General features: G+C 37.7%; 1 protein-coding gene across 5 annotated transcripts in view; it reads left to right on the top strand.

The window, feature by feature from the left end:
• Positions 1 to 25696, top strand: part of LOC106137630 (protein unc-80 homolog) — a 34201-nt gene that overhangs the window by 4314 nt on the left and 4191 nt on the right. For all 5 annotated transcript variants that reach the window (XM_060946102.1, XM_060946101.1, XM_060946100.1 and 2 more), the window contains exons 11-56: positions 839 to 983; positions 1133 to 1330; positions 1678 to 1872; positions 2122 to 2255; positions 2612 to 2850; positions 3133 to 3326; positions 3807 to 3961; positions 4189 to 4318; positions 4642 to 4834; positions 5244 to 5418; positions 5594 to 5688; positions 5857 to 6047; positions 6283 to 6400; positions 6479 to 6540; positions 6813 to 6948; positions 7223 to 7397; positions 8337 to 8493; positions 8705 to 8873; positions 9162 to 9254; positions 9478 to 9626; positions 9860 to 9979; positions 10302 to 10414; positions 10912 to 11065; positions 11415 to 11644; positions 11928 to 12108; positions 12492 to 12536; positions 12666 to 12852; positions 13160 to 13329; positions 13839 to 14087; positions 14196 to 14325; positions 14475 to 14615; positions 14927 to 15120; positions 15364 to 15509; positions 15897 to 16091; positions 16420 to 16615; positions 16906 to 17124; positions 17417 to 17562; positions 18152 to 18314; positions 18712 to 18873; positions 19191 to 19394; positions 19754 to 19870; positions 23108 to 23242; positions 23739 to 23862; positions 24138 to 24350; positions 24664 to 24848; positions 25198 to 25363. In XM_060946102.1, coding sequence (XP_060802085.1) covers positions 839 to 983; positions 1133 to 1330; positions 1678 to 1872; positions 2122 to 2255; positions 2612 to 2850; positions 3133 to 3326; positions 3807 to 3961; positions 4189 to 4318; positions 4642 to 4834; positions 5244 to 5418; positions 5594 to 5688; positions 5857 to 6047; positions 6283 to 6400; positions 6479 to 6540; positions 6813 to 6948; positions 7223 to 7397; positions 8337 to 8493; positions 8705 to 8873; positions 9162 to 9254; positions 9478 to 9626; positions 9860 to 9979; positions 10302 to 10414; positions 10912 to 11065; positions 11415 to 11644; positions 11928 to 12108; positions 12492 to 12536; positions 12666 to 12852; positions 13160 to 13329; positions 13839 to 14087; positions 14196 to 14325; positions 14475 to 14615; positions 14927 to 15120; positions 15364 to 15509; positions 15897 to 16091; positions 16420 to 16615; positions 16906 to 17124; positions 17417 to 17562; positions 18152 to 18314; positions 18712 to 18873; positions 19191 to 19394; positions 19754 to 19870; positions 23108 to 23242; positions 23739 to 23862; positions 24138 to 24350; positions 24664 to 24848; positions 25198 to 25363 — 7388 coding nt within the window. The remainder of the gene's footprint in view (positions 1 to 838; positions 984 to 1132; positions 1331 to 1677; positions 1873 to 2121; positions 2256 to 2611; positions 2851 to 3132; positions 3327 to 3806; positions 3962 to 4188; positions 4319 to 4641; positions 4835 to 5243; positions 5419 to 5593; positions 5689 to 5856; positions 6048 to 6282; positions 6401 to 6478; positions 6541 to 6812; positions 6949 to 7222; positions 7398 to 8336; positions 8494 to 8704; positions 8874 to 9161; positions 9255 to 9477; positions 9627 to 9859; positions 9980 to 10301; positions 10415 to 10911; positions 11066 to 11414; positions 11645 to 11927; positions 12109 to 12491; positions 12537 to 12665; positions 12853 to 13159; positions 13330 to 13838; positions 14088 to 14195; positions 14326 to 14474; positions 14616 to 14926; positions 15121 to 15363; positions 15510 to 15896; positions 16092 to 16419; positions 16616 to 16905; positions 17125 to 17416; positions 17563 to 18151; positions 18315 to 18711; positions 18874 to 19190; positions 19395 to 19753; positions 19871 to 23107; positions 23243 to 23738; positions 23863 to 24137; positions 24351 to 24663; positions 24849 to 25197; positions 25364 to 25696) is intronic.

The following is a 25696-nucleotide window of genomic DNA, read 5'->3' as shown; positions in this document are numbered from 1 at the left end:
GATATTTATGCATCGCCTTAAATGCGCTTTGAAAAGTGAAATCAATTACTTTGATGAAATAAAGCACAGATTTACACATAAAGCACAAATCAAAGTGATTGTATGCACGCACAAATAACATTCACGTAAAATAATAATTTACTGTAGTTAGGTAAGCGGGCAAATTATGCTTAAAGTTGAATAAGCTTTAAACTGTAAAGGTAAGATGCTATTACTGCTGTATATCTACTGCCACTCATAAACTAAGCGGTAATATTTGTAGACATCATACTATATTAATAACGTATAATATCCATAAATACTCGTAGCATGTAGTAGACATTATAATACGAAATGTACTAAATATTCTTTCACTTCGTGTCTTTGAGAAGGAAGAGGCTTTGAAAGAATATTTTATAATTATAAAAAATAAATACTAAAATATTAAAATAAGCTCACAATAAGCATGAAGTCAAATTAAATCACTATAAATATGTACAGTATAAGTTTGAAATATAAATAATATGCACCTTTCCTGAAAACGAAATAATTTAGATGATTATTGATAAAATTTTCGGTCATATTTATTATTCAAAAATCAATAACAATAGTTATAGATACTAGAAATCGTTTTCATAAAGCACATTTATATAGTCTTTTTTCAGTTATAGCTAGTAAAAAACACATTATAATATTAAGGTCCGTACAGATTTACTTAAAAATATTATCTTAATAATTAGAAAAAGTATCATGAAAAAAATTTCTTTAAATGTTTATATTATAAATTTTACTTTTTGTTTGGACCTTATTCTTATTATAGATATGTAATAAACATGCATTATTAAACAAATTATTTTAGATACATTGGAGAGGTAAAGACAGAGCGAACCCATGGCCATTCGGGTACCATGCCGGCTTATATGCAGAAGAAAAAGAACCCTATTATAACCGTCACAGAACACACGCCGACGCCCTCGCCAGACTACCTGTCTAAAACTCAACAGGTATTTCATTATTATATAGCATAACATTTTATGTAGCACAATATTTTTTTAATAAATCTCTTTCAATTACTTTTAGTTCATCAATTAAGATTTAGGTATGTTATGTTTTTAATTTTATGCATATTTACGAGTATTTTGTTTTATTATAGGGCTCAGTGGAATCTCAATTGGATTCAGTCGGCATGCAAGGTTCTCAACATATACCGACTCCCGAACGCAAGCCAAGCCTCACGCGCTCGCAAACCGATTCCAACATCACGTATGTGGTGGAGGAGGTACAAGAGGCCCCGGGTTCACTACATTATATCACCAAAGATGGGGATATTGATTTCCAAGTGGTTCTTAAGGTGAACATATTATAAAAAAATATTTATTATTCTAACACATATGTACTTAAAACTGTTTGCCAGACTAAGACTGAAAATGCTAGTAATTCAATAGGTACATTTTAAATACCAGCCAAAGTTCTAAGTAAGTCGACAGATCGAATATTTTTTTTTTATGAAATCTGAAGCGAAATATTAAATGTATTTTCTGCCATCCCACATAAATTGAGCTATGCCACTTTATAACTCTATTATAATTATTCCGCAAATAGGACTTATATTAAAAAAGTATTACAGATATTATTGTCGCTTTTGAAGCAGGGTTTATATTTAATATAAATAATAATACTTTTTATTTTTATTAACAGGCAGTGTACTCAGTCTCAGTAATGGACAGCTTCTACATTACCCTTCGTGTGATGGAAGTGATGCTAAACTTGGTGGACACTTTGATGGAGATCGGAGTTCACAACAACTGGCAGAATTCATCGGTTGACGACCCTCGACCAGGCTCGGTTGAACTTGAACCCCTTATCGATTTCGGGAAAGAAAAAGAAAGCAAGGTTAATAAAAATTATGTTGGTTGAATTTATAGAATAAGTACTTGTGAATGTGACGTCGCAACTAGTGGTTGTGACACCATATTTATTTTTTATTCAGTGTAACCTATGTTTTGTATAAACAAATGAAAAATATATAATCATCAATCAATCATCAAAAAATGGTTAAAAATGCAACAACAACTTCAAAATATTTGTGCTCGACTAGTGCAAACTTTTCATTGATCTAATAAGGTATATTGAATTTTACAGGATCGAGATTCTGGAATACCATGTGCCGCAAGCCAAGAATCCACAAATGCCGAAGGAGGGGATAGCACTAAGGAAAAAAGAGAAGAGGAAGATCTGGACTGCCCATACTACATGATCATGCATATAATACTTAGGTATTAGAACTTACATACAATAGCAATCTTTCAAATATGTACAATCTCTCTCAGTCATCACAATATAGCATTTTACATTCTCAGTTGTTTTATAGTTTTTCGTCTGTTCCAAAAAATTAAAGCAAAATTTTTGTAAGTTTGGGCGCATTAGATATCAGTTCTTTTGTTTTTTATTCGCTATTAAATCCACGTGAAGATAGGTCTTATACTTTGTCAGCAACTTCTTTGGGGCTTACTTTATTTTCGATTAGTCGTTTTTCGTTTTTTTTCTTTTTATAATTTTATTACGGCCATGTGCGATCACTTTCATATTTTTTTTCAATTCCTCATTACTTTTTATTTATTTAATGTTTTAGAATTCTCCGCCAACTGGGTTGTTCCCACGGCTGCTCAACAGCTCTGCGAGGTCCCCAAGCAGAATGTCTGCGGGTCCAAGCCCGGAACTCCTTACGGGAACTCCGCTCCGCCGACATACCGAAGTTCACCATTCGTATTAAAGAAATGACCAAGTTTGCACCTATAAGAGAAGTGCTAGATAATCTCCACGCGACCATCGGGTTCTGTGTGGAGCCTACTTCTTTGGTCTCGCCTATGAGTAAGTATTGTTTGCTACTTTTATTTAGGGATGACAACGTACTTCTTTATTTTAATCAGTTATCGTAGACAATGACATTTTATTAATCATTGCAATGAAGTTCACATAATCCCATAAGGAAATGCGCATTACTCGATATACATACATTCATATTATTTAGCATATGCTATTTCATAAGATTATGTATTTCCACGAGATACGATACTTTAAAGTTCCGTCTAGCTCTAGATGATAATGGATGCTAATATGAATGATAATTTTGAGAAAAAGATCCTATTTTAGATCAACAAAAACGCAACACCGCCAAATCGCCAGACATCAGCCACTTACAAGCCGCATACGCTACTAACTTCGGGGCCAACCAAGGCGCCAACTCAAACCGAGCCATCGAGACCTTTATCATAGAGTCCACATTCCGAGTGCTGGTAACACGGTTTGCTCTCATGCATAAAGAGCTCAAGATGCTGGATAATTCGGTAATATATACATTCTAATAAATCTATTTATATATGTATACTAGCTGTCCCGGCAAACGTTGTTTTGCCATATAAATCACTTTTTAGTAATTTCTAGTTAAAAAAAATGTTAAGTGTGGACAGCCCTTAACAGTATGAAAAATAGATGTTAGCCGATTCTCAGACCTACTGAATATGCATGCAAAATTTGGTTAAAATCGGTAAAGCTGTTTCGGAGGAGTACGAAGACAAACATTGTGACACGAGAATTTTATATATAAGATAAAACTCTTCCATTACTGACAGACAATGCACATCCTAAGCCGTTACCTAGATATTTGAAATTTGGCATGTAGGTTCGTTATGTGATCAAAGGGTAAAACGTAAGATTTAAGATAAGTCATATCAATCAGGTGGAGTTTACAAAATTCTGATTAAATTTGTACCGTACAAATTATATGATACCTTCCATTCCTTTTGACCATGTGTTTATCACCATAGGCACTTTACATGGAAGTCCGCATGCTTTTGAGCTACGTGAAAGAAGCCCACGGAGGTCAGTTCCGGTTGGTGGCCTTCAGCGCACTGCTTGATACCGCCGAGAGGCCTGATAGTCAACAGAAAGAGTCTAATATGCAGACCACTAGAGTTATAAGGTAACATTACTATGAATATGTGACTCACTACTTAGCAACCATAAATATGTTGGTTATCATAAACACTGCACCTGGAATTCTCTTGAATTACGTGTAAGGAGCCGCGTGATATTCACCTTAATTACACACACGTACATAATCTGAACACATGTCTTAACATACATACATATATAAAAATGTCAGTTTGCGGCATTTCAAAAAATATTATTGTTTTTTTTATTGTACAGGCATATACCTCGAACAACCGACGATGAACGCGGGTCAGATACAGGCGCCGACTCTGGTTGCGCCGCTGATGATAGAAGCCATAAAAAGTTCACCTTCAAGAAAAGAAGCACCTCGTCTACTGGGGCTCACGTAAGTCTTCATCTTCCTGGGATTTATCCTAGTTGAGTCCTCGCTGAGCAAGTCTGGTATTGGCATTTGCCCATTTTCTTAGGAGTAGGGCAGTCAGATAATTACTTGGAGTTACTACCGCCTAACGCTCTATCTGTAAACATCAGCCGTCCTAGCTTTAATCATGGTTTATTCGCCTGAATATGCCGATTTTTTCACCGTAGAAAATCTGTTAGCGTCAAAACGAACGTTACCCAGAAAATATTTTACAATTTTTGGTTTTTAGAACAAGTATAATTAATTATGCTTAAAACAGTCCATATAACAGTATAATTTCCTTCTAGAGCCTTCTAGAAACTGAAGGCGGCGACGAATCAGCGAGCCAATCACCTCTATCAGTGCGCACGCGCCGCTACCAACTCACGCCTCGCCAATCCGAACGGACTATACCATCAGTGGCATCGGCTGATATAACACCGCACCACAATATTTCTCACTCTAAATCGATACCTTCAAAATTTCACATCAGTGGTATTGGTAAGCATATGTTAATCTTTTGTTGTATTTTATTTTTCCACTCATTTAAACACAATTCTATCTCTTTCTTATCTTTAGGTATTGTTTCGTCTTTGGCATAAATCAGCAATATATCTGCTCACCACAATATATCTTACTCTGAGTCAATAACTTCATTAATTTAATCAACCTTTTACATCTGTGGTTGATGAATCAGTTAGTTTCTCTCTGTTTCTCACCTGAATGTATCGTATTACCAACTTAAGCCCTTTGGCACACAAACATTATTTCTTGCTTTACCAATCTGCATGGTCTTCTGACATCGTTATTTTTGGCAATATTTTAAAATATTACAACTGAAATTAAAATAAATTATCGTTGTTAATATTAAGTTTTTAATAAAATAATTTAACAGCTTAACGTTTCATAGTGAATTGGTTCCGCCAAAAGCCATCTTCGCAATCGCTGATCCGCAACGGTTGCGGTTCAGGAGAATCTTTACCCATTTCCGGAAGTATGGCGTCGCTGGCGAGGCCGCACCACACGCACCACCACCCGAGCAGGCCCGTGCATGTCAAGCGACGCGTCGGCTACACGCTCAACAGGTACGGGTTCAGTGCCGGACGAGGACATTCCTCGTGTTCAGAACAATCTTTATAAATATCGGGAAGCATGCACATAAGCCCTAAATCGTGTCCAATTTCTATAGAAATGCATAGCTACATAAATATTTGATTAATTTTAAATTAAGGCATAGAATGATAATATTTTTATTTTCAGAGCAAGGAAACGTGTTGAAGATAGGTTGAATAGATTTGGCTTGAGAAAAATGGGGAAAAAACGTGACGGAAGTATAGAAGAGACTAGTGGCGGATGTAAGTATACATTTTTATAAAACTCATGTTCACTGACTTAGTGAATCAAAATTATTAACGTAGAATAGTGTTTCTAATAGATTTTCCGAAAAACTTTACGGAATCAGAAATAAGAGATTTTCATAATGAATTTTTAAAAAACGAACTGTTACTTATTTGAATCCCTAGATATGTCACGCCGAGGGTCTGCAGAAGGCGGATCCGGTGGAGGGGAATCAGAAGTGGTGGTGCTCAAGCGCAGACGCTTAGTGGCCGCCGCGCCGCTGTACGCCGGCCTCGCCAGGTTCAACTTCCTGCTGGACGCCACCCAGCCCGGAGCCACCCCTGACGCTCTGTTCATGGCTGCTTTACTTGATTTAGTAAGTTTCTTTAAGTGTGATACTCTTCGACCCTACTATTTTATATTTCTGTGTCATCTTCGCTTGTGTCTGATAGTGTTTTTAGACTTTGGGCCTCACCATTCGATTTTCCCATACACTTTGAAATAGCGGAGAGAAGACGATAGACGCCCCTCGGTAGTTGATTCCTGGATTTGTAATAACGAATTGTCGAATAACTTAACGTTGAATTAACAGCATATTTCATTATTTTCAGCCCAACACAGTAGTCGTAGGACGTGCTGCCATTCTACTGGAATGTGCTTATCTCGTCCATAACTGCAATAAAGGACAGTGGCCATATTGGCTCAAATCAAACATAGCTAAAAATGCCAGTAAGTAACAGTCACTGTTATATTTCTAAAACGATTAAATCTTAATTTTCCTGTTATGATATTTATCTTCCTTTTTAGTGCCATCAAGCCCTCAACTCCGACAACGATTAGCCGCTAAACTGTTCTACCAATGGGCTGAGGTGAGTAACAAATATATTGCTACTATCCTTCAACCAGCTCGCTTTTGTTTTCTTCGCTTATTAATTTTTACAATTGAGCGTTTTCCTATCCACCCATGCTTATCACACAAACCAAAATATATTAATAAATAAATTCTTTTTTAAAGAGATAGTCAATGTGGTCCCTTAAAGTAACCATAGGTCAGTTTTATCATCAAAAATCAGTCTTCCTTCTGTCCTCTTAAAATGCGCAAACCATTGCAATAAATTGAAATAAAAATTATCGTCAACAGGCCATTGGCAACAGACTGGAAGATATGTTGATAGAAGACAAGAAACACATCGATACAGTTGTGAACCTGGTCAATGACCCCGAAGGGCAGCGGGAACTGTTGCAGCAGGATGAAGAGGAGGACTTTCTCGATGAAGGTGAGAAAGAAACAAGTAACTTGTGAACAAGGACTTCATTCAGCTTTTTAGCTTGATGAGAGAATTGAGATTTAGATTGAGAGAAATGAATTGAATAAACTGATTTTAGAAGTCAAAATAACAAAATAATTCCATTGACTAGTACAGAAAGGGTATGTAAAATAGGTGGTTCATTTAAATTTCCAATTGCGCCCTCATTAGCCTTAAGATTATTGCTCTTTAATATTTTTTACTCAAATATTTTGTAAATTTTTTAATACCTTTTTGATCACAGCCAGTATCCGCCTGCCTGGCAAGCCGATTGGCGCTGATTGCCCGCGGGCACTCAGGCTCGTTGCCTGCATCCTGCTTTTTGAAATCACCGCTTTTTTAAGAGAAACCTACCAGAACATTCCAAAATCTTGCCGTTCTTCGCTTAAGGAAAGAGGCCCTTGGGATCGGGTCTACAGGTACTATTTTTACTTGAAATATTTTGTGTGTTTGGTAAGTAGTGTCCTATATGTTCGGTGTAAATTGATTATTTTTTGTTATCATGTTATGCGAAGATGGATGGAAAAACGACGTTTGTTGTGTAAGAATAAGTGAGTTCCTTATGTTCCGTTCGTTTGAAATGATGTGTTAAAGAGTGCATATTTTGACGAAGTTTTTATTTTAACAGGGCTCTTAGCAGTCAACACACATTAATGCCAGTCGAGTATGTGTTCTAAGAAATAATGCATGTTTCCTTGCATTCAGCACTAAGCGCGCATGCGTAAATAGAATGTACATAATGTCGAACGATGTACACCTTTAACATACGTGCAAACGCACTTGGAAAATTGATACTTTCTAGCGGTTTTACTCACCTCTTGAATATATTGGCACCTAGGGCCTACAGACGTAGTTTCATAGCTTTTGTGCGGTAATAATTTTTCATCCATATGTTTGTTATTCATAAGAAACTTGTGTAACCACAAAACCTAAGTTAATACGTCTGTCCACTCAAATATGGCCGTCTCTACTTATATAAATACAGTAAACTAAGTAAAGAAAGTGCATAAGCGCATTTAAACTGCATGGAATGATGTAAAAATTACCCACCTTATTTTTGCTAACGACTAAAAGATATGAAGATAACTACACCAAAAATTAAAAGTTTTCTCGGTTACACTTTATCAATTGTCAAAATTTATAATAGTTTTCTTAAGTGCAACAAATAGTTTAGATGGAATTTTAGTATAAAAAGTAAATATTTGCTTTTGCTACATTGGCATGCACTCCGAAGTAAACAGACTGAATTTGGAATTATAGAAAAATAAATAGAGGCTACCGAACCTACTTTAGCTACAGAGAAAATGGCCTCATTTATTTACATTGAAGTTTTGATATGGGATTGATATGTGGTACAGGGAAGCGAACCGTCGATGGAGTATGGCTCTGTCGAGTATGGGACATTCTCAGGCTTCAGCACAAAGCTTGCAATCGATTGCTGGTGCGGAGACCGAGAGGAAGATTTCTTTCGTTATTCACGAACCGGAGAATGTGTCTGGAGGGAGCAACGCTACAGTAAGCTTTTGTTTATAACTTCATACCATAATATTATATCAATTTATAAACTACTCCTAAATACTTGAGTATATAGTACCTATTGCTTTTTTCCAAAGCAGGTTGTTAGTGATACTTTGTAATTTAAAACAATTATAATTAACAAAAAATTTATACTACCACCTGTCTTATTTTTTATTTTATGATTTGTTTTTATTATTCTATACAACAGTTAGCAGATGCAGTACCAACATCAGCAGATGACAAAAAAGGTCGTTTAGGAGGTCGCAACAAGGCCGGGATGCACCGACGGAACACACAACAAACTCATACAGCTTACGGCTCAATAAAACGAAGATCTATCAAACTAAGACAGAAAGACACTAGAGATGTGGAAGAGTGTAAGTTGACTTTTAATAGTGAATTTATCTTAGGATATTACTTTGATACACAAATCAAAAGAAACAATAAAAAGTAAGGTGTATTTGTCAAATATTGGGTGTCATTCACAAGTTAAATATACTGACGTTTTACCCCAAATTTTAGAATGCAATCGGCAGCATGCTTTGAAGAGAGAGAATATCTCTTCAACTGTATGTTTCTTACTCATTTGTTTGGCCTTCAATTAAAAATGTACATAATAGTTGTAATATTTATTATTGACAAAGCATATTTTTTCTGCTTGGCAGTTGTGACTAGGAGATCAGATTCGATACAAAGTCGAAGAAAAGTGTCATCATTATCAGACAGAAGTGATACCTCTGAAGTCTACCCTGCTGCAGGTAACTACAATATTATTTCATACTGTAAGTAAAAAAAAAATATTTATTCCTCCTCATTGTTTATTATTGTACTGTTTTCATATGTCGTCAGATTCGCTACTAATTATATAGCTGATAAACAAGTTTGGTACAATTCTGCTTAGTATTTTCCATTATGTTTCTCAGTTACAAGCAAACTTATATGCTGTGGAGCGTAGATTTTTATCACTCAACAAAATTTCAGGCGGCACAGTGATAATGCCTAACGAAGTGGACAGCGGCGGTGAAGAAAGCCCTGGCGTTCTGTCAGACGACCACGACCACCCGCCAGACAGCCCTGACAGCAACTCCACCGACCCGCCGGATCCTAATAAAGGATATCCCTGGCTCAAAGTAACTATATCTTTCTCTTAAATATATATACATATATTGTATAAGTAAACACATTTACTATCCCAATTTCCGACAAAAAAATTGATGTTTTCACATTCGATTCGACACAAGATCTAACATTATACCCATGCAATATATGTACATATTCTTCAAATCCTCTCCATCCAAAATTTAATTCATATTAGGTACTTTTTATTTAAGACAGAAACTAAACTTTTTCTTGTATTTTCAAGGTGATGGTGAAATTCTTGAACTCGTTTAACTACGTGTGCTGCCACCAAAACTTCTGTCATCCATATTGCTTCCGACGCAATATGCGAGCCAGTGGCAGGCTCATGAAATCTGTTCAAAAGGTTAGTCTTTAGTAGAATGTTAGATTAATAGATCCTGTAGGTATACATTGTTTGACACTTTATACTAATAAACCGATTCATGGCCGGTAGTCGTTATATTTACCTCGTTACAGGCTAACTACAAACAAGACGTAGGTATGTTTCTCGCAAAGCCAAAACCCATTTCTGTCACGAGAAGCCTAAACGTAAAGTTGACAGCGAATAGCAATTGTGTATCTACAAGTTGTGTGAACGCAAAACTAATATTTTTTTAATAAACGGTGTCATTCTATTTATGAAATTTACACACCGGACTAATAGAATTTGTAATTTTTTTTTGTAGATATACGGTGAGAAATTTGGTCCAGAGGCAAACACGCAATGTACAGACGATGGTTCGGGAGGAGCACGACGCGGCCGACGACCGCGCAAGTCTTCTGAACACGCCACTGATAGGTGAGATTTACAACATATTTTTTAAACCCACATAATCATTTTGTTTGTAACAAAATACAATGATCTGTGCTATGTTTTTTCTGACACTTTCCCGTGCATGTCGTAAAAGAAATGGAGACCACATCAAAGACTTCTTCTGCCCAAGTTATAAACTTACATTGTTATGTATTTACTCGGCTTGTTATTCCCTAAATGAAAAATAAATAAATAATTATGATGAAAATTTTTAACAATTGATTTTTAAAGCTATTCGTGCATTTGTATTTGTCATTTATCATTATAATTTGGAATCGACGCTCCTCTTGCAATGCAATCTCGCGAGCATCTTATCGTGTCATCATCATCAGTCATCTTGCCTTAAAGGCCTATCGTGTCGGCATGAAACGCTCTAGTATATGGCGGCACCTGTTAAACGAGCTACAGTTCCCACTTCTTCGCGCCCTTTACCCTTGGGAATCGAAAGCCTTGCTCTCCTATTATTTTTGTACAATTCCCAGGATCGACCGGTCCGTGATCGAGAGCGCGGGGCTGGCGTTCCGCGCGGCGGGCGGGGAGTCCGCGCCGCCGCACGAGCCGCCGCCCGCGCGCCCCGCCGCCATGCCGCACCCGCCGCCCGACCCGCCCGCCATTCTCAAGTATCTTAAAGGCCAGGTGGGTTACTCGTGCCGGGGTACTGTTATAGCAGGATCCATCAGGCAGTGATAGAGGCTTGGATGTTTATCTGTATAAGTATTTATTATAAAATATAGTATCGTTGAGTTAGTATCTCATAACACAAGTCTCGAACTTACTTCAAGGCTGACACAATCTGTGTTATAAATCGCTCAATCAAAAGCAGCGAAGAGTCTGTGGCGACATTTAATAGCGTCACATGCAACCAGTCTGAACACAGCGCGAATAAAAAGAGGTGGCGGTCGAGCTTTATAATCGCTCCCACAACAGATTTAAGGCTTGTTGATAAAAACGCGAGCCTGGAAGTTCAGTTCGATCTCTGTTTCAGGTCCGCGACGCCTACCACGCGCCCCTCGCTACACTCATCAAAGGAGCCACTATAATGAGTGAAGAGCTATTCTCTGAGAGTGCGCCAGTGGCGTGGCAACTGCTATTGGAGCCCGATCGGGAACTAAGCGCATGTGCAGCCGCACTCTTCATTCTATGCGCGGTGAAGGCGCCTCATACTGCCGCTAGCATTATGCACAACGATCTTAAGCATGCTCAGCCGGAACTCAGGTCAGTTTTTACTTATACCGACTTCACACATATCAATACTTTTGAATTACTAAGTTCAGAAATGAATTTGAACTTATCGTCCAAATTCCATTTTTACCAACACGATGCTTGGTGGTATAATTGAATAAAACCATTTACACAGATAAAACGATGCCCTCTAGCGACATCTATGATTAGTGGATGTTTAATCATCGATAAACTTTATGCCTATATCATTAGTAAATTGTTCGTATTAAAGGAAACAAACAATATTTATTTACACTCATATATCTTATACCTGCAGAATCAATGCTATTCTCCGCTTCCAAGTGATGTGGAAGCTGCGGTACCAAGTATGGCCCCGTATGGAAGAAGGCGCTTCAGTGACGTTCAAAGTTCCTCCTCCTGGAATCGAGTTCACTTTGCCATCGCCGAAGATCGGCATCGAGTCGCTGGCGGTCGTTGACCCACCTTGGAGCCCGCAGGTTAGTTCAATATTCAGCTACATAAAACGATTCCAATAATTTGAAATCTACAGCATTAAGTAATACTGCTGCATATTAAAAAAAAATACTGAAATAATATTAACACTTTTTAATAATGTATTTTAAGTTAGTAAATGGCACAGTGTTCACAAATACAAAGTGTAACCGAACACTTGTATCGTCACCGAGCTGTCCTGTGTCTTAATCTACCTCTTTTACTAATTTTAGTGCATTTTCTACAACATGCATATGTAGGAACATATGCATGTTGTAGAAAATGCACTTAAATAACATTATTAAACGAAGTTTAACTAACATTGGTTTAACATTTAACAACAATCCCCAAACACTGTCTGAACTGGTTTCAACTCGTTTTCTTTCAGGTTAAAGATAAAGACATGGAGATGACTCTGAATCAAGAGAGGCATGTAAGTATTTGCGGGCACCGCAAAGAATTTTTTAATATTACTTTTGGTAATATTATAATTGTTATTGTGCGCAAATACTTCGAATATGTTACTTTCAAGCTTTGTATAACAATTAATAATCTCTTTCAGCGTTCACTAGTAACAGCGACAAAAACTCGCAAGAAACAGCAGACGGAAGCTATAAAGCGCGCATTACAGCAACGCAACGACAAGAAACGGGCGGAAAGAGAGAGCTTCCTCATTACCACCATCCCTCTCACACGGCAGGCCGCGCGCGAACCAGCACTCGACCATGCGGCTGATGATCATATTGAACGTAAGATTAGTCCATTTGAATCCAATATTGTCTGGGATGTAAGAACGTTACGGGGTATAAATGATGATGATTATGTATAGAGAGTTTTTCAAGAAAAAATATAATAATCAGAGCGTGGTGGTCCTGTCACGTATAAAAACGACATGTAGTATTTACAAAATCTGCACTTTTTAGGTACCTATAGGGACTATTTGAGAGGACAACCTCATAATTTTGCTCTGTTTCTAGTTATTATTTTCTTATTTATTAATATAATTCAACCTTCCCTAAACTAAATTGAAATAAGTTAATTATCTTTCTATTGTAGCACCGGCCGATGAAGAGTTAGTAGAAGGAGTGCGGGGCTCTCACCACACGCAAGTGGCTTCGGCTCTGTTTCCGTCTACTCTGTGTTCCGCGGTCGCGGAAATTGTCGCTTTGTTAGACGACGCCGCTGTCTCACAAGATGGATGTTCCGTCTATGAAGTGGCTTATCAGGTTAATATTCATTCCTTCATTTGTAATAATATCTATCAGTTTCCACGCCGCATTTCCCAATGAATTGCATTTAGCCTAAAAGATGATATAATATGGCCTGGTCACTATGTTATTCGATTTCGCATTTGATTATTTATCGCCGTGTGGTTCCCGGCACCAATACAAAAAAGAATAGGACCACTCCATCTCTTTCCCATGGATGTCGTAAAAGGCGACTAAGGGATAGGCTTACAAACTTAGGATTCTTTTTTAGGCGACAGGCTAGCAACCTGTCACTAATTGAATCTCAATTCTATCATTAAGCCAAATAGCTGAACGTGGCCTTTCAGTCTTTTCAAGACTGTTGGCTCTGTCTACCCCGTAAGGGATATAGACGTGATGATATGTATGTATGTATGTATGTTATTTATCGATTTACATATCTTATAAAACACTTCGCCCATTAAGTAAGTTAATCAATCACCAAACGATAACTCTTGCAGGTTAATTATAAAGAATTTCTTCTTTAGGTTATATGGGGCTGTCTCGTAGAAGACTCCGCCCTGTTTCTCCGCCATGTACTCGAGCGCCTCACTCGAGACCACCAAGACGAGATGTTCAAACTGTTACGGCATTTAATTCGCTTCATACCACGATTGCCGCAACAAGCCGCGTTCGCTTTGTACAACTACATCATAGGATACGTCATGTTTTATGTCAGATCCCCGCACGAGGACGGCCAGAGGTTGGTCGGTGCTGCACTCTCTATACTATGGATGGTGAGTTCTATTATTTTTTTTTTTAAATTGAGGTTCTTACGGAAACTTAAGTTTACTCAAAAGTTACCATTTTCTTTGCAATCTATGCTAATTTGATATTATTTTTAGGTGGTGCATAGCGTACACGGCATCATGTTCAAAGACCTCAAGCAGATCCTACGAAAAGAGCAATGCGACGCGTCTATTTTACTCACAGCCAACGTTCCTGCTGCTAAGAAAATTATCGTTCATGGTCCTTGTAAGTTGGTTGGAAAAGATTAGCTTGGTTATTTATTTCTAGACTAAGATTCTCTAAGTTCATTTTTCTTTCCATACATTCTCAATCATGAAGTATTATAAAATCTTTGTTTGAACGACACTGCTAAACCAATCCATGTATTTTTCCAGCTGATAATGAAACCAGTTTACCGTCCCAGTTCCCGGTACAAGAAGATACGGTGTTTTCACAAATTTTGAAGGAATCTCTAGACTTCTTCAGCATACCTGAAGATTTGCATCGGGAGTATTTCTTGGTTGATTTTAAAACACGTAAGTCCTAATAATTTATCATTACAACACGCACGACACTAAAATTCTCTCTTCTTTTTATTTCACGCTCTGGTTAAAATGTCATTATGTTTAGTACGGTGTATAAAAATCTATGGAAAAGCTTGAAGCTATCTTGAATTTCATTGCCGCTAAGGCCCTTTTTTCCCACAAGCTATTGTCTATTTCGTGCGTCATACTGACTCCTATTTAGATAAAAGGCATTTTGTCGTGAAATGGCAATATGAAATAGATAAACTACTCTGTACAGTCCAAGCAAGCCTACTAAAAGCGTGTATGAAACCAATTCTCAGGTCAAATTCACAACCCGCAAAGCTACGTGCGCGACCACTACTTCTTCAAACGCTCCCAGTACCCGCAGTTAGTGTTGGTTCACATGGAGCCAGAAGAAGCCTTCCACAAGTTGCAACAACAAGAATTACTGCAAAAGTTCGTCGAGATCGGGAAGGTTCTGCTCACGTGGGCTATTCTCAAAAACGTTGATATGGTATGAATGTTTTGTTTGATTTTTTTTTTATTACTAAAGTCTGTACTGGTTAGCAAGAACATCTTCTTTAAATTTGTTTTGCATTAAATACCTTTATTTCATTCAGCTATGCTATACCGTCTTCGATTCGGAAAATACTTTATATTTTTAAAAACGTCACTAAGTATGTTTCTCTCATACATTATTAACCAGTAACTATTAAATTACTGCGTGTCACTAGTTCATTTCTTCTTTGTCTTTTAGGTCGTACAACGTGTAGTGTTTCTCCACGATGAGCTGATGAAGCTGCCTTCGTTTCCTCGTAAAGCGCTTGAGGCAGATCTAGCGCTGTATAGCGGAGGGCCACTTGGCACCACACTTTTGGGGCTAGATGTATTGCACAAGTTCATGTAAGTCCAAAGTATATTCCCATAAGCGTATTAAAACTGCATTCAATGTTTATTCGGAGCGTGTTAAATGGTTTTGGACTTAAACACCGTGATCTTGTGACAATAGGACGTGATATAAAAGACTGAAGGTGTATTCACTGCCAAAAGTACGACGTGGACAATCAAACCGCTTTATTACTTGTGTGTGTGCGTTTAGTTAAAGTTATAATGTGATAATTTCTTCGTATGTTTCTTTGCATTACCACTTCGTAAAATTTTAGTTAGTGCACGCCCCGCCATTCACCGGATATGGCGAACGTTTTGTCATTTATAAAAACAAACAGGCTCAAATTGATGCAATAATTAAAGGTACGTACAATGTATTAAAGATAAAATTGTTTGTTTCAGGTGGGTTCGCCTAATAGCCCGCATGTTCGAAGCAATGGCGGGAAACTTCACGTCTTCGCGAGACATCCATCTGTTTCTAAACGTTTTGAACGGCGCACTGATGTTACATAGTGAGGACTCTTTGATACTGAGATATGTGATAGCCACATATGTTAACGCGGCTTTCAATTTCAAGAGCATTTTCTCTACAAATGGGTAAGTACAATTATTATGTGTAGTATTCATATCGTTATTAAGAGAACGGAAGAAAATCATATGATAAAGTTTCGGGAATAGAAGTAGCGGGTTTTAGACAAAGAAGACGATTGTATTGACCAAAAGACTATATGTGGAACAAGGGACATTGTTTAGTAAGATAGCATGTTATACCTACCTAATAGGCTGAATATGACTTTATGTAATACGTGTGATTCAGTCATAAATACCTGCGGCTAACGTTTCTTAGATATTACATAAAGCCTCTGAATTTTTGGTATATAATCTTTTCAGTCTTTATTTAATTATTGCTCTCCTTAATCCACAGCTATCTTCTGATAATGCCGACCCTCCTCCAAATATACTCGAACTTCCAAACGAACAAGTTGGTTACAACCACGATAGAGTACGCGGTGAAACAATTCTACCTGCTGAACAGAAAGCCGTTCATACTGCAGATGTTCGGCTCCGTGTCCGCCATATTGGATACAGACGAGGAGTCCACCTATGGCGACGCTAGCAAGGTAACATCTCAGACGTATTAAATTAGAGATTGCTGCATGCTTCTACAAATATACTCTAACCAAACGCACCAGTTAGCAACGACCATGATAGATTCGGAGTAGCTCTACAAAAAGGATTCAAATTTCGGAGGACGTGGTCGACACTATGATAAAACAATTAAATTTTAAATATTTTTTGTATCAGTAAGGCTATATAAATAATGCTATGCTATGGCTTTAAAAAATAATAGGTTGCTTATTGTAGAACTAGTTTGTTATAAATATTTTTAAGGCAACTGTATCATTTTCAGGTGCAATCTAGCTGCTTATTCAACCTCCTGCTAAGTTTAGAGACTCCATCGCCTGATCCGCTACACATTGCCGAGTTAATCAAAGAGGAGAAACCATTAAAACCTATTGACTTCTGTTACCGGGATGAAGAGGAAATGGTCAATGTGCTGGACTGCATTAGCCTTTGTGTCATGGTGGTATCTTACTCGGCTGAGAGCATGCGGGGGTATCAAATGCTGGTATGTTGATAAATTTATTTTTCTAAAATTTAACAACCATAAGTTTTAGTTAAATATGTGTGTAAAGTTAATTCTTATCAGACGTCTTACTGCTGATCTGATACCTTAAGATTTTGAATTTCACGACTTTAGTAATATTTTTGGCAAAACAATGAAAATAAAAACGACTTATGTATTACTTTTGTTTTACTTTGTTCGATGTCCGCTTGAATATTTAGGTTTTATAGATTTATTTGATTCTCTAAAACAAGGCAAAGTTTCCAACTTTCATATAAAATTTTGTCATTCACAGATTATTTTAGAAGCTATCCTACCATGTTACGTGAAACAGATTCAGCTACCAACATACAATAGAGAAGGAAAAACTGAGAAAGAGATCATCCAGCAACTTGCGATTGCCATAAAAACCCTCGTTAATAACTGCGAAGGACTGTCAAAGTAAGTTCAGAACTAAACGAACATACACGTTAAGACCCACGTGAAAAATTGACTTGATGTTACGTGATCATCAAATCAGTTATCATTCGATTCTATTTCGAAATATTCATAGAAGAATAAGCTAAATACTGTACATACTTTACACCACTAAAATCGATCCAAAATTATTGATTTTACATGTGATGTCAAACTGATAAAATGTTTAGGTACATCAGGTCAACTTAATGATCTAAAATATTGATATAATTGATCATATATTTCTTACATACATATTTACATATGATCACGTCTTTATCCTTTACGGGGTAGACAGAGCCAACAGTCTTGAAAAGACTAATAGGCCACGTTCAGCTGTTTGGCTTAATGATAGAATTGAGATTCAAATAGTGACGGGTTGCTAGCCCATCGCCTAAAAGAAGAATCCCAAGTTTATAAGCCTATCCCTTAGTCGCCTTTTACGACATCCATGGGAACGAGATGGAGTGGTCCTATTCTTTTTGTATTGGTGCCGGGAACCACACGGTTATTTCTTATCCTATATTTCTTATCCTCGCTTTTTAAGTCTGCTAAACAATTAAAACTAATACAGGTCTTACAACGGTCCATACCGCACGTCTCCCGAACACAAGGGGTCCTCTCAACGCGCCGGGCCGCGCTCCACGGCCGCCACGATCATCGGCTTTGAAGAGTCGCACTCAAAGTTCGACAACAAGATTCCCATGCCCGAGTACACCGGCGCTGAGGACTCCGAGGTAAACTAAACGCAAAGGATTACGCTACGAAGGCGATCAAATAAAATCCCATATAATAAAAACGTAGTACTTCTGTGTGCGAACGTCGGTGGTCGAATCGGTAAGGTGGCCAGTTTAATGCGTGTAGCGCAAATAGCACACGTTCGAATCCCACCTCGGCCATGAACCAATGAATATTTTCGAAGTTATGTCCGTTAAATTGAATACTAACTCTGCACATTGGCTGCGCAAAGGGCTTACTCTGGGTTCCTCTTCCCAAAGTGATGAGGGTGCAACTCAGACTAAAGCCGGGAGGAAGAAGTAGTACTTCTGTATATTTTTATTAATTTGATATTATACATTCGGTAACTACCTTCTGTGCAAAATAGAATGTTTAACAACGCAATCCGCATGTCAGCTGGTTCGCGCCGAGTACCGCCGCCCGCGCGACGTGCTGCTGTCGCTGGTGGGCGAGTTCATCGGGCGCGCCACCACTCGCCTGCTCGACCTCAACGGCTCCAAGGGCAGTGGCGGGAGTGAGGGCAAACCGGTTGAACTGCTTGACTGCAAGTCTCATGCTGTAAGTTTTAACTTCCAATTATTTTTTACAATATCTAGCTCTCGATAGCTAGCTAAGAAGAAGAATGTAATCAAACCCGCATAGTTGATTTTATTGCTGATTTTGGTTACGTAAAAAAAGAAAATGTTTTGATGTAAAAAGGGCTTTTACAGAAATACTTATTTTGGTAGCATTGTCTTTTTTACTGATTACGTGACGAAAAGTAATTAATGAGTTCGTATGTTATAAATTATTATTTTCCGAGTAAGACAAATCAACTTTTAGATTCTCAGTTTTTTACGCTTACATGCCAAATTTTGAGTTTTATCTCCCACCAGAGACTGGCCGAAATCGCCCACTCGCTGCTCAAAGTGTCTCCCTACGACCCCGCGTCTATGGGCTGCCGTGGTTTACAACGGTACATGACGCAAGTGTTACCTGCCGCTGATTGGGCAGACGATGCTTTGAGACCGGCACTTATCATGATACTGAGGAGACTGGATAAGGTGTTCTTGAAGATTGCGAAGAAACCGAGTATAAGGGTAAGAGGATAAATCTTTTATGACCATGAAATCTGTGAGCCGTTGCGGTGTAGCCACAAGCTGGTTGCAATGCACTACATGAGACCATCACTCATCATAATCCTGGAGAGAATCGATAAGATGTTCTTAAAGATTGGCATGAAAGGATGGGCAAATTATGCAAATTTAGATGGTGTCAAATAAGGGTGATGTGCATTGCATTAAAACCAGCACTTATAATTGTGTGAGATTAAAGATGACAAATATTCTGCAACTGACTATCCTGTACAACTTCTGATATTATTCTAGGTGGTATTGAAGTTTCCTCTAATTATATTTATTTTCAAAATTTATTTTACCACGTAGTTTTAATGTCACAGCGAAACACAGACTGGGACTCGGCTGCGGTACTCCTGAAAGGAGTTTACGAAACAATGATCCGGTGTCCATATATCATGCACTGGCAACAAGTGAAAACCCTTCTAAACACTGTTCAGGTAAAATATTAGCAACATGCACAAACTTTAAAAATCTAGACAGATATAAGTAAACTTATAGTAATACAAAACTCGTAATTATTAATCAGTTTTTTTTTACTGTCATCAGTAGGTATTGACCAATTTTGAAAGTAATCTCGAAAGCACATTTTTTTTTTTTTTTTTTTTTTTTTTTTTTTTTTTTTTTTTTTTTTTTTTTTTTTATTTGGTTCACAAACTAGTTGTTACAATCATTACAAACATAGTAAAATAGATATTTTGAAAACATGTAAATTGTACAACTTTCTAAGAGTGAACACAGCATGCACATAAAAATTAATTAGCTCTTAGTACTTAAAAAGGAAAAAAAAAACATGAATTCATATTGAAAGAAAAACAATAATAAAATTATGATAAAAATAAAAGTACCTACCATGACTCATTGGTTTGTGTTGACAATAATACTTTCTTGATAAAATTTGTTGATACATTGAAGATATCTAACTCATGACAAATACTATTATATTGAGTGCACATCCGAATTAATGATGAATTTTGGCGATAGTTAGTACGACAATGAGGCAAATGGAAGACAACACGGTTGTGTAGGCGACTGCTAGATCTAGGTATAGAAAAAGCTAGTCTATTAAGAAGATCAGAGTTATCAATTTTGCCCGTGACAATTTTATGCAAGAGTAACATATCAGCGGCTAAACGACGCTGCTGGAGTGAAATTAGTTTGAAGTGCTCAAGTCTCAACTGGTAAGAGGGTAACTGATTACATAGGTTTTTTGAAAAGGTCAGGTGATATAAAAACCGTTTTTGTATTCGTTCAATTCTATTGACGTGTATTTCGCATGATGGATTCCAAATTGGACTGCAATATTCAAGAATATTTCTAACATAACAGTTGAAAAGTAGTTTAGGAATTTCAGGCGCGTTAAAGACTTTAGTCTGTCGTATTACAAATCCAGCCAATTTGGAAGCCCTCCTAACCACACAGTCAATATGATCTCTAAAATCCAATTTTTGATCCAACATTACCCCAAGATCTCGAATATTTTCAACTTCCTGAAGGTCAGAACCATTGATTGTATATGGTGTATTAGGGGAGTTTCTTTTGCGTGTGAATTTTATAAGATAACACTTGCTGGGATTCAAGAGCATTTTGTTATCAAGAGTCCACTGACTGAGTTTGTTTAGATCATCCTGCAACATTGTGACGTCCTCCTCCGATTTAATTACACGGTACAATTTTAAATCATCAGCAAACATTCTATGTTCCGTATCAATGTTGGAGCAAAGATCGTTAACAAATATTAAAAAGAATAAAGGACCAAGGTGCGAGCCCTGTGGTACACCTGAAGGGACTGATTTAGGTTGAGATTTAAAACCACGAACTACCACAAGCTGGGAACGATTTCTCAAATATGATTCACACCACCTCAGTAATGAACCGCATATTCCGGCATGAGCAAGCTTCTGTAAAAGTAAGTTGTGATCAACTACATCAAATGCTCTAGAATAGTCGGTATATACAGCATGGACCTCATAATTATTCTCAAGTGCTGCCGTTATATCATCCACATACCCTAAAAGGTTAGAGACAGTTGAGCGACCAGGCAAAAAACCGTGTTGATGGATATTAAATAGGGATTTAAAATGAAAATAAAGATGTTTTTGTACCAAAGATTCAAATAACAAACCCAAAAATGAAAGAATCGAAATCGGTCTGAAGTTAATTATGTTAGTAAGATCTCCTTTTTTATGAACCGGTGTTATATGGGCAGTTTTCCACTTTAAGGGAAATACTCCAGCTGTAAGTGATTTGTTAAAAATTATATAAAGCGGCTCAACTAATTGTGACGCACATATCTTAAAGAACATCGGTGGTATAGCATCAGGACCCGGTCCCTTTTTAGTGTCCGTGGATTCAAGGGCCCTAAGAATTTCCACTTTAGTCACGTAACAAGCACCAAGTGAAGCATGAGCATTATTTGAAGAAGAGACCGTATACGTCGTTGATGAATTTCTAATGTAATTTGAATTGAAGAAATCAGAAAAAAGATCACTAATCTGTTGTCCACCCTGAGCCTTTTGATTCTCTAAATACATTTCGTCAGGTATATTAACACTATTAGATCTTAAAGATTTGATATAAGTCCAGAAATATTTAGGGTCATTCTTAATATCCGTTTTAGCTTGAGACTTAAACTTTGTGAGACAGTCATCAATCATTTTATCACACCTAGTACGCAGTAATTTATACGTAAACTGATCCCTGGGATTACCATATTTTTTGAATCTCTTGTGAAATTTGGCCTTCTCTTTGAGAGTTTTGATTAGTGACCTGCTAAACCAACAAGGAAATTTTTTATCTTTAGTAGTCCCAATAGGCGTATGAGCGTGAATTATAGGCATAATTAGTTCGTAAAACTTATCAACCAAATCATCTACAGAATCATGGGGCTTTAAATGCTCAAACCAGACAATCTTATTCAATTCATCTTTGATGCTAGGATAGTTAGCCTTGAAGAAATTAAGAAAAGGGGTTCTATTAAAGGCTACTCGTTTATGCAATGAAGACTTCATTTTAATGCATAAAGTTGGATGATGACTATCAATTGGAACTAAAGGTACAGGGTGTTCAGTTACTTGAAAAACATCCAGTTCATTAGAGAAAATCAAGTCTAATGAACGGTCTTTTGATATATTCGTCACTGGATTTAACTGGTGCAAATTATTGAATGTGAGAGTATCTACAAATAGGTCTTCCTCTGATGAATTGTTTCCAAATGGGAGAAAAGAATTAGTGTTAGGGTCCTTATTCCATGTAAATTTAGGAAAATTAAAATCACCTGCCATTAGAAGCAATGAATTCTGCGGTATTTTGTGTTGTAAAACATTAGTAATATTAGCTGTGACACGTTTAAGTTGATCGAATACTACCGGAGATGGTAAATAAACAGTGCTTATACAAAAGTGCCGAACTGAGTTTCCTAACCTCAGTTCAATTGACACCCATAAATCTTCATCTGTGGACTCCCACGATCGTCTACGAACAGGTTAAAATATAGCTTCAAATAGGAAAATTTCTAAATCCTTTTTGAGGAATTAAAATTTCTCAGATTTTTTGTTCGTCCATTTGTCCACGCCTTTTGTCGTTACATTACAATGGCGAACTTAGTCTTACTTTTCTTCTTTGCTAGAATCTACTCACCCTTTAATTAAATTTACGGGCTCTATTTATATTGACAGGCTTTGATAGTATCAGAGAATAATTCCGGCGAGAACTTATCATCAGCGACGGCCGCCCTCATGTCTCAGCCGCCGCCGCCGCACTTCTGCAGCACGGTGGTGCGACTTATTGCGCTGCAAGTCATTAACACTGGGGTATGCAATGTTTATAAAAGTAATTGTCGCATTAAAAATGAACATTGCCACTTAGGTCCTTTGTGAAATTTTAACGAAAAATGTTGTGTATACATTACACATATATACCTACATACATACATAAAATCACGCCTCTTTCCTGGAAGGGTAGGCAGAGACTACCTCTTTTACTACTTCTACTACTTACTACACATATCCTACTACTATTATAAAGGCGAAAGTTTGTATGGATGTTTGTTACTCTTTCACGCAAAAACTACTGAACCGATTACCATGAAATTTGGTAGGTATGTAGAAGACCCAGAATAACACATAGGCTACTTTTTATCCCAGAGTTCCCGCGGGATTGATAGGGTTTCCATGCGGACGAAGTCGCGGGCGGCCTCTAGTATTTCATAAAAAAATTAATAAATTCCATTTTTGACATTGACTTTCTATAGTTGATCGTCGTAAACTGAGTCTATAGAGTGGTACTAATTATATCTCTTATTTACAGGATAGTTATTCCTTAGAACAGATGTGTGGTGGCAGCGCAATATTTCAGTCGCCAGAGAAAACTGAAAACATGCTGATGAATCTATTTATGCCGCTTTGTTTACGAGTTGGCAGTGGAAGAAAAGGCAAGACAATTATGTACAATATACATAAGCAAATTTAATTATTCTGTAATGAGTTGTGGTGACATCTCAAACGTCACACAACATCAGCCAATCACAGCGAAGATTCTAGTCTAAATCATTTCACCGGCTACAGTCCTTATTTTATGTTTTGCTCTGTAAATAAATCAAACTATCCGATCTCCTTACTTTAACACGATAAAAGGTCACCCCTGGACAGGCAGGTTACTTCGGGGTAAATGCCAAGATAATGACAATGAACATTGTTATTGATACAGACGTGCCACCCCTCCGCCAATCGGACGTCAGCTACCTAGTGTCAGTGGTTCTCAACGCGTTATGTCCCCCCGCGCCGCCCGGACAACTGGCCGCCGTCAACGCCAAGCTCAACGCGTCCGACGCCCGCGCCAACTCGCTCACCTTCACCGGCAGCCGCGACGCCAGGAACGTCACCAGGCTCTCCAACCAGCTGTACAGGATCGCGTTCCTCGGTGACCACTTATTATTTTATCACTTGTCTGTGATTGGACATAAATTTAAACCAATGAGCCATCACCGAGAATATGTCAGAATCCAATCAGTTTTCAAGTAGGTGTGTAATGAGTGTAAGTTTTTGTTTTTAATCTCACCTTTGCTTTTAGAGATTACCACATAAATTAATTTGGACACACCGCGTTGTTAAAATTTCCCTTTCACTATTTCTAGCACGAGCGCTGAACTCCTTCTAAAAGCAAGATAACGACCATACCAACGCTTTCTCATAAAATTACAAACAATAATATAACAAACTCTTTTCCCATCCAGCTCTGAAAGTAGTCTGCGCATGCTTCACAAGCGAACTATGTAGCGAATGGGGTCGCATCGCTCGGGCCATGCGAGAACTCGGACGACGAAACGAGGCAGCACATCACCTGTGGGACTTCCTTGAACATGTCGTGACGTATCGCACGCCACTGTACATCCTGCTACAGCCCTTCATTGTGCACAAGGTACCTTATGTAATGGAACACTTTATACCTCTTAACTTCGTGATATAGAAAGCTAAATAAGTATTTGTAGTTTGTGTGCAGAGACGCAACATACAAAGTTTACTAATTGGGACTTGAACCCATCCAAATTAACACAGTGTATCTAAACATCACTACAACTACAAACAGCTTCATCATGTGGCTACACACATTGTACCTGTAACTGATACCTTATCGCTTAGCTTAAAAACATATGCTTGGCTAACACGACTTGGCTTTTACGATGCTGTATGTCTAGAGCCCGTTTTTTTTAAAAAGTATGTATCCTTACTTAATCAGGTTGCTATTAATAACAACTCCTTGGAAACAGCTATCACAACCACCAATTGGCGACAACGAGCGTCACATGCAGTTCGTAGTTCGCGAGCGAGTGCGGGGTCTGAAACTCCCGGCGGCCAGGGCTCGGGGGGCCTTGCTGGCCGAGCTGGCCAGGGAACTGAGGACCATGAGGGACACGCATGATCAGTTTAAGTTTGGTAAGGAATTCACTGTATACTGATTATGTATATGTTAAAGGTTAAGTAATCATATAACCTTCAACATATAATCTTCCGCCAAGCGAAATATTATGACTGGGGAACTGCGGCTCCGAGAATATTAAGTCGGAGGTATTAGAAAAGTTGCTTGCGTGAATTAGAAAATTCGTCTGAATCGGATCTTCTATACCTACTAAGGCATAGGGACAAATGTTGTTTTATAGATACACATTAAATAATTATATTGCAAGTTCCCATGGATGTTGTAAAAGGCGACTAAGAGAAAGGCTTATAAACTTTCTCCCCACTTTACCCCATTATTTACTATAAAAA

The sequence above is a fragment of the Amyelois transitella genome, chromosome 10 (assembly GCF_032362555.1).
Source record: "Amyelois transitella isolate CPQ chromosome 10, ilAmyTran1.1, whole genome shotgun sequence".
NCBI classification, from domain to species: domain Eukaryota; kingdom Metazoa; phylum Arthropoda; class Insecta; order Lepidoptera; family Pyralidae; genus Amyelois; species Amyelois transitella.
The sequence above is the reverse complement of the archived record's forward strand: the minus strand, read 5'-3'. Positions and strand labels throughout refer to the sequence as shown.